The following is a 9,502-nucleotide window of genomic DNA, read 5'->3' as shown; positions in this document are numbered from 1 at the left end:
CACCCGCCCCTCCATGCCTCCCCTCCCCCCTTCAGGAGCTACTTTGCTTCTTTGTCAGGATGAATAAGGAAAAGAACTTAGACATAACAAGCTATGTCACACAGTGAATGTATCAAGGAAAGGCCAAGAAGGGACACTTTCTTCCACTTTCTTCAACATATTCGATTTAAATATGTTGCTATTTGGTACCAATATATTACAGAACAAGAAAAAGTCCCTAAGCTATATGTGTAACGTTTTCTAGGTGTACTATTTAAAATTAGTTTTTTTATCATAAAAAGACGTGCTTTTAAGAAAAGTACTATATGCAAAATACTTCCTCTCTCAACTGCATTTGTTTGTGTCCCTTGGACATTTTCAGTGAAAATCAAATTATTTTAACTAAGGGGTATGTATTAAGAAGGAATTCGAGCTATTTGGAATACAGTGGATTTAAAACAACCCATAATTTCGTTGTGTTGGAGGCAATTTATACTAGTCCGAATCCAGTAAGATAAGTAAATCCAAAAGGCACCTTTAATAGGTGCCTCAAAATGCTGGGGGGGGGAAAGTATGATAAGCACTCATTCTCCTTTTGTCTCTTTCCATTAAATTTTGGTGTAAAGCTTGGTATGAGTGGGAACAGGTACCAAATAGTCCTGCAGAAGCATACGTATTTTTAAATAACTAGATAAATGAATAGGTAATGGACATATCTTTGTGGCTTGTTTTTCCTAGAAAATTTAACAAGCTTTTAGATGATTATCAGAAAGAATTACATCATATAAATTGAAGGGAGAAACACTTAAGACAGGGATGCCAGTTACAAGCATTAGTAACAGGTAGGCGTGAGGTGATAAAGGATACCAATGGCAGAGGAAAGGAAAGGCGAATATGAACAACTTGAAGCAAAAATGCGCTGGCTATGCAACATAGTAGATGTGTGGAACAGAGAGGGAGAAATAAAAGGTGACCAGTTTTCTTTTTGATGATAGGAAATAGTGTTACCATTAAGAGAAATGGAGAAGTCCAAAGTTTGGCTATTGAGTGAAAAGAGATGAGTTTAGATTTAAAGATGCAAAGTTTTAGTTGCTGATGAGCTATCCCAGTGGAAGCACCCAAATAGAAGCTGAAAGTGCAGGTTAGAAAGGAATACAGATATGGGAATCAACTGTAAAACAGATTAAAATGAAATCTTCAAAGTTTTCCTTATTTAATTAGTGATAGGAGAAAGAAGAGACCCAGAGATAATAATAAAGCTGCTAGGTAGAAAAAAAATTAAAGGAAAAGAAAGTTTTAAGAAACAGGGTAGACCAGGTAAAGTGGATCACGCCTGTAATCCCAGCACTTTGGGAGGCCAAGGTGAGTGGATCACCTGAGGTCAGGAGTTCGAGATCAGCCTGGCCAAACTGGTTAAACACTGTCTCTACTAAAAATGCAAAAATTAGCTGGGTGTTTTAGCATGTACATGTAATCCCAGCTACTTGGGAGGCTGAGGCAGAAGAATCGCTTGAACCTGGGAGATGGAGGTTTGCAGTGAGCCAAGATGGCACCACCATTGCAGCCTGGGCAACAGAGCAAGACTCTGTCTCAAAAAAAAAAAAAAAAAAAAAAAGAGGGTAATGTTTACAGTCATGTTTGACCATAGGCAGCCAGCCTCAGGCTTCTGTGTCTCCACAGTTACCGTTAGGAAGTTAGAAATGTCACAGGATATTACTTCCTCCGTAGACCTTTAAGATAATAGTGACATCCAGAAAGTTGCCTTACTCTTAAAGGACTGATCACTGCAATTAATTCATATATAATATTTAAGGGTTGCAGGAGAAACAAATTACCTTTTCTGTAGTTGTTCAAGGTATTCTTTACAGCATTACTTCCCAAATGGCCACTTTTAGTAATGATTATACTTACTACCATCAACTAGAAACTGTTTGATTTTTCTACTCTTGTGCATAGGAAGAAAATGCCAATTAAAAATGAAAGTCAGTTAAAACCACTTGAAGCCAGGCGCGGTGGCTCACACCTGTAATCCCAGCACTTTGGGAGGCCAAGGCGGGCGAATCACGAGGTCAGGAGATCGAGACCATCCTGGCTAACACAGTGAAACCCCGTCTCTACTAAAAAAAAATACAAAAAACTAGCCAGGCGAGGTGGCGAGCGCCTGTAGTCCCAGCTACTCGGGAGGCTGAGGCAGGAGAATGGCGTGAACCCGGGAGGCGGAGCTTGCAGTGAGCCAATATCACGCCACTGCACTCCAGCCTGGGCGACAGAGCGAGACTCCGTCTCAAAAAAAAAAACCACTTGAAAGCAATGTCTGTTCCTTTTTAGAATGGAAAGTTGGAGGAAACTTCAGCTTCTCCTCTTAGATAAAATGCATGCCCCAGGTTAAGAATTCCAGGTATAAGAATACTTTGTACCTTTTTGCCACATAGTTCCATACCACAAGATTTCCTTCTCAGTGGACACTGAGATTGCATAGGGAATAGATCACCTTCCTTCCAGAATTCTTTTTTGTAGTGAGGAGAACACGGGGATGCAAGCTAGCCCTCTGCTCCAGGGTGTGGTTGAGAAAGGGTTCCCAGGCACCTGAGATGCCAAGAGAAGTGGGTCATTCCCTTCCTGTTAAGCAGCAGAGGTTTTTGCCAAGGATCTAAATTCCATCTTGGAAACTCATTTCTCCATAGAAACCATTTCACAAAGAGTTCTATAAACAATGGCCTTCCTGCAGAAAGCCTACTTAAATTATAATGTAGCTGAAATTCTGTATATTTGCTACTAAAAGTTCAATAATAGAAAATAATACTCTTAAATATATGTATCTTTTTGAATCAATGCATTTGGGAAAAAAATGTATTCCAAGTGCTAGATGGGTTTTTTTTCTTTAATTGTAAATATAACTACTTTTAAAATTATGGACTGAAGGCCGGGCGCCGGCCTGGCTCAAGCTGTAATCCCAGCCACTATTGGGAAGGCTGAGACCACGGGTGGATCAACGAGGTCAGGAGATCGAGACCCATCCTCGGCTAGAACACCCGTGAAACCCCATCTCTACTTAAAAAATACAAACAAACTAGCCGGCGCGAGGGTGGCGGCCCCTGTAGTCAGCTACCCGGGAGGCGAGGCAGGAGAATGGCGTAAACCCGGGAGGCGGAGCTTGCAAGGTGAGCCTGAGATCCGGCCACCTGCAGCTCCAGCCTGGACGCACGAGCGAGAGCTCCGTCTCAAAAAAAAACAAAAAAAAAAAAAAAAAAAAAAAATTTATGGACTGTATGCAACTTTTCCAATTCCCACAAGAGAATTAAGAATATTGAATTTGTTCAAAGTTAAGCCTTCTATCACTTACTTTTAGGTGAAATACAAATTAGGACAGTTTTAAATAAGATTTATTCCTAAACCTCTTGCATTCACATCTAATTTTGTGTGTTAGAAGAAAAGTCCACGGTGTTTTTAAACACGGTTTGTTAACACTCTTTACATAATGAGCTTTATTCTTTTCTATGCTAATTACTTTTCATATATAAGTACATTACAGTTGGGTAATTATCTACATAAAAATGACTTGAAATCACGAAAGAGAGGACAGAAATCAGAGAGTTTAAACAGTATAGACCTGGGTCAAGGCAGAACTAAAGGGAGCATCTACATTTGAGTGGCAGAAGGAAAAAGGAGTGATAGGAAAGATGACGAACAAACCAGGAGGGCAGAAGACCCAGTAAGGATACACTGGAAGCTGAAAGGGAGGAATTCAAGATCAAAGGTTGATCAACATCATCTAGTGGCTAGCAAGGTCCAGCAGTGTGGTCAAAGAGGACCAAGACAGATGGAGGTGTCCATTGTGGTGTACTAGATTATGTCATGATGATGTTTATCTGAATTAAAAGTCTGTCTCATTTATTTGGTCTTCATCACATAAAAGTGAATACCAAGAAAAAGCCTGGTTATTTGGACTTTGATAGTATTTCCATTTTACTAGTTTAGTAAGAGTACTTTATACCATCTTCTTAAACATAACAGAAAATATGATGTAAATGTAAAACAAAACTATTATGGCACTGGAGAATACCTGTCATACTTGTTGACCCACTAATGCATGTATGCACTCAAAACTATCTGCATGCTTAGCTCCACACATGAATCAGTGACTGGAGTAAGACCCTAGTTCTAATCTCACTTCTGGTTCCAGGCCATTCCTGTGTGAATTTTGGATAGTCATCTAGCCTAAGTTGCCTAATGTGATAGTCAATAGCCACTTTTAGCTATTTAGGTTTACATTAATTTAAATGAATAAAAATTCAGTTCTGTCTTGTTAACTACATTTCAAGTGCTCAATAGCTGCATACCTAGTGGCTATGATATTGGACACTGCAGAAAGTTCTATTGGGCAGTACTCATGTAAGTTCTTTGCCTCAAAGTGTTCACCACCAACCACTAATGTAATGCTTGTTTATTACAAAGGTAGGAATGTTTCCAATATAATGAGTTAAACAACCTTAAGTAGTCTTAACAATTTGAACAAACATGCAATTAAAACCCCTTTGGGGGAAAAAAAAAAAAAAAAAGAGGGCCCGGCACGGTGGCTCACACCTGTAATCCCAGCACTTTGGGAGGCCAAGGTGGGCGGATCATGAGGTCAGGAGTTCCAGAGCAGCCTGACCAACATGGTGAAACCCTGTCTCTACTAAAAATACAAAAATTAGCCAGGCATGGTGGTGCGTGCTTGTAATCCCAGCTAGTCAGGAGGCTGAGGCAGGATAATCGCTTGAACCCAGGAGGCGGAGGTTGCAGTGAGTTGATACCACACCACTGCACTCCAGTCTGGGCAACAGCAAGACTCCATCTCAAAATATATATATATATATATATTCAAGCAAATGAAAACATACTAATATCAGAAAATATATATTAGATGTTATATATATGAGAGACTGAAGACAAATGTTAAAGAATATTGTCAGTACTTTTACCAAAATGCACGTATTCTTTATTAAAATGTGTCAGTCAAACAATATATTACAATGTAAAAGATATTTTGCAACAAATGTAATAGAAAATTTTGATTTATAAAATATTTTAGCAACTGCATAAAATTAATAGTTAATTTACTTCAGAAATTGTACTTTGTTTTCATGAAAGATTTTTATTTTTCCCTATAATCCAATTTTCACATTTTACCCACAGCCTTAAGATAGATTTCAAGTAGCAATCAGAACACTATAGGAAAATTTTTAATGGCCAGGCACAGTGGCTCACACCTATAATCCCAGCACTTTGGGAGGCCAAAGTGGGTAGATCACAAGGTCAGGAGATTGAGAGCATCCTGGCCCACATGGTGAAACCGTGTCTCCACTAAAATACAAAAAATTAGCCAGGTGTGGTGGCGCACACCTGTAGTCCCAGCTACTTGGGAGGCTGAGGCAGGGGAATTGCTAGAACCCGGGAGGCAGAGGTTGCAGTGAGTCAAGATCGCACCACCACACTCCAGCCTGGTGACAGAGAAAGACTCCATCTCAAAAAAAAAAAGAAAAAGAAAAAAGAAAAATTTTTGAATGCAGAGGGCGTGTGGTAAGGGATATTTGGGTCATCTCACAACAATTCTTAAGAGATCTTTAATAAAGGATTAGGATTTCAGTTGTTTATTCTATCTAAAAATATAAAAATAGCATTTCTTAGTACTGAATCAGGACTTGTGCATGGACATACTGAATCCAGTTCTTTCAATTGTCAAAATTTTTCTCAGGGAACTTTGATGGTAGACTGTGGCTTCCAAAGAAAAAATAAGAGTACAAGCTATTTTTGGAAGGAAAGAAAATGAGTAGACTAGTCAAAGAAGATTGGTTTGGTGTAGAATATTCATTGATTAACTTAACTCATCTGATACTTGAAAAGGTATGTACTCCAGGATCAGGCTGACCACTAGAAAAGGGAACATTATTTTCAAACTATAACTCACATGTACTAGGGATTAATTGGTTTTGGATGGCAGACCTCAAAAGTCCCCACTGACTCCTCTTGGGAATAAGGAGCCAATGCCACTGCAGTGCCATTCAGTTGTGAGTAAACAATGATGAGAACATAACTTAGGGTAGCATTTTCTAGGTGGGGATGTATACAGAGCAGGGGACACTGAGGCCATATATTAGGCATTAGTAACCTGTCTTTGCATGTCCTTTACTTCTGTTGTTTCCACTAGAAGAAAGTGCTCTGAACATCGTGCTATTGTTTTTGAGTAAGCCTGTTCTCTCTTTTGCCTGACTGTGGACACTACGTAATTGTTTAGTGGCATAAATGGAATAGCTTAATTCTGAAATATCCTTAGGGGAAACAGTATTGGATCATTAACATGGTTATTATAGAAGATGTTTTAAATATGGAAAAGGGTAAAGAAAGGAAAACCGTCTGTAATCGTAGCACCATAATCATTATTTATATTTGGATTTATAGTCAATCATATATATATATATAATGTATAGTGATGTATTTATTGGTGATGTACTGTTTTATTAAATGCTTTTCCACTTAATATTTGGGGAATGTTCCTTACATCTTTCAATATTCTTTATGAATATTTTTGATTTTATATATCCAATTATGTTAGTATATGCCTTAATTTATTTAACAAATCCCTTATAAATTTTGATTTTGGTTGTTTTCAGTTTTTTTCTGTTATAGATAATGATATGTTTATCTTTGACAAGGTCCCACTTTGTGGCCAGGCTGGAGTGCAGTGACACAGTTGCAACTCACTACAGCCTTGGCTTCCTGAGTTCAAGCAGTGCTCCCTCCTTAGCCTCACAAGTAGCTGGGACCGCAGGTGCATGCCACCATACCCGGCTAACTTTTGTATTTTTTTTGTAGAGAGGGGGTTTTGCCATGTTGCCCAGGCTGGTCCCAAACTCCTGAGCTCAAGAAATCAGCCTTCCTCAGCCTCCCAAAGTGCTGGGGCTATAGGTGTGGGCCACTGCACCCGGCCGGGCATAAACATTTTTTAAAGTTTGTGTCCCCGTAAATGTGTACACCCATATGGGCTGAATAATAGTGGTACTAATATATAACCCAAACATTACCATCTTTAACCTAATTATTTATTTTATTCTTACAACTACTGCATTCCTAGCACTCAACCTGAATTCAGGCACCACAACCCTATTACTATCCCGTGCCTGAAACAAACTGACATGACTAATATCCATAATTTTATCAATTTTATTATCCCTAGGGGGCTTACCCCCATTAACAGGATTCTTGCCTAAATGAATTATCCAAGAATTTACAAAAAACAAGAAGCACCCATTTTCCCACAACTATACAAGCTATATATAGATATTTCCTTTAAATGTAGGCTTTTAAACAAGTGGCATCTCATCTTAATTTGCATTTCTTGGTTTTATGGTAATATTGAATATTTTCCAAAGTTTTGACCTTTTACATCAACCACTAAGAATATATCCCTGTGACTTACCTGTTCAGTGACCACTTTTCTTGGGGAAATTTGTCTATACATTTTGTATGTGAAGGATATGATCCCCATACATTTGTTAGGATGATTCCGCCAAGTTTATAGTTTGACTTTTGTTTCCGTTTGTGGCATTTTGAAGTTTATTTTTCATCCTGTGTGTGGGAGAAAATACAACATATGGATGACAACTAAAAAGTTCATATCCTTAATATATAGGTATCCTAGTTAAGAACTATTTTTTCTTATTATCAATCTATGACTTCTATGCTGAAAAGTGCATGTGTATATATATATTCAATGACTAGACTTGAAGGAAAAATAGTAAATTAATGAAAACTTTTACTTATAGAACATGGATTAATTCTTACTTGACATTGCCTACTTTATCTACTATTGAATAATTGATCCGATTCATCAAAACTTCATTTTACCTTAAAATAAGCAAAACTAATTTATCAATCATTTTTTCAATGAAGGGTCAAATAAAGTATGCAAATACTACATTAAGGCCACATAATGAGCTACCCATACAACTGACAAATGACGTCTTCAGAGATTTTTTTTAAAAACAATTGAAGATAATATGGTCTGAAAATGTCATATGATATAGGGTCAACTGCATGTATTATTTTGTTATAATTTGTATCAATTGCACACATAAACCACAAATGTATTGGTTATAAAATGTTTATATGTCATATACATTGCTTTACAGCGTTTCTCTATCCAAGCACATACACCATTCTAAAAATTATGCATAATTTTTTTGGGAGGCTGAGGCAAGTGGATCATGAGGTCAGGAGATCGAGACCATCCTGCCTAACATGGTGAAAACTCATCTCTACTAAAAATACAAAAAATTAGCCAGGCATGGTGGCAGGCACCTGTAGCCCCAGCTACTCGGGAGACTGAGGCAGGAGAATGGCATGAACCCGGGAGGTGGAGCTTGCAGTGAGCCAAGATCGCGCCACTGCACTCCAGCCTGGGTTACAGAGCGAGACTCCGTCTGAAAATAAAGAAAAAATTATGCAAAATTTTATATAATGTTGTTCTTTCTCTCCATGGTACCCTAAGTAAAGCAATTGACAGAAAATAAAACCAGCCACTCATTTGTACCTAAAGTTAACTGCAATGTTGTTCCTCTATATCTATGTTCTATGAATGTAATAGAAGGATTTGCTTCAACAAAAGTAATATCATAACTAGATACAGTTACAAGTCTGATTTAAATTCTAAGTAGTTAATTCCTTCTGTTTTCCTGGTAGAACAGATTCTTCCTTGTGCAATATTCTGAATTAGAAATATCTTTTATAAGAAAGAATTGACTGCTTGTATCAGTTCTCTTTGTAATAATTAAATTTGTCATATACATTTGTTTTTTATTTTAGGGCAAACTTGTTGGAACCAAACTCAAAATATTCACTAGCACATTATCTACAATGCTGTTCTTCCAGGAAATAAGAGTAATCAAAAAGGTATATTTTGAAGAAATGTAGTTGTAGAAATAAATACATATGATATAATTTATGTATATATGATGTTGTAAATTGTTAAGGTATAGTAAATGAGCCATGCCTCCTTGTTCAAAATTATATCACGAAAATTAATCAGTGTGCTTTAAAAAATAGTCTACTCTTTTGAAAAGAATTTATAACTTTGTATAAGATACATACAATTTATAATGTAAGTAGAACTTATTTTTGCATAAATGGCAGATTGCACTAGTGCTAAAATTCTCAAGGTCAGAGCTGGAAATTGCACTGTAAATACATTTTGTGCATTGTATCAGAATGAGGAAGTTGGTTGCATTTCTAAGAAAATATTTAAAAGTGTGTATTTTGAATAAAATGAAATGTTTGGTAAATAAGTTTTCTTTTCAGTGAATTCCACATGTTCTTTGATTTTAAAGAGCATGTTCATTTCCTCACAAAATCAAAAAGTTCTGTTAACCACTCAAGTGACAAATCTGAAGGAAGAGAGGCATTAACATGTAAACAAATTACCTATATTCAAAAGTAGTAGAGTTTCAGGGCCCATTTCACTTTAGGCACAAATTTTGTCAATGGT

General features: G+C 37.2%; 1 protein-coding gene across 1 annotated transcript in view; it reads right to left on the bottom strand.

Annotated features, from left to right (window-relative positions):
• The window catches only part of DNAAF10 (dynein axonemal assembly factor 10), a 127,575-nt gene extending 124,975 nt beyond the window's left edge, over positions 1-2,600 (bottom strand). The window contains 1 exon segment of the mRNA XM_017853784.1: positions 2,397-2,600. Coding sequence (XP_017709273.1) covers positions 2,397-2,456 — 60 coding nt within the window. The 5' untranslated portion in view covers positions 2,457-2,600.
• Between the last annotated feature and the right edge of the window lie 6,902 nt (positions 2,601-9,502).

Source organism: Rhinopithecus bieti, unplaced genomic scaffold, assembly GCF_001698545.2.
Source record: "Rhinopithecus bieti isolate Rb0 unplaced genomic scaffold, ASM169854v2 scaffold_36315, whole genome shotgun sequence".
Classification (NCBI taxonomy): Eukaryota; Metazoa; Chordata; class Mammalia; order Primates; family Cercopithecidae; genus Rhinopithecus; species Rhinopithecus bieti.
The sequence above is the reverse complement of the archived record's forward strand: the minus strand, read 5'-3'. Positions and strand labels throughout refer to the sequence as shown.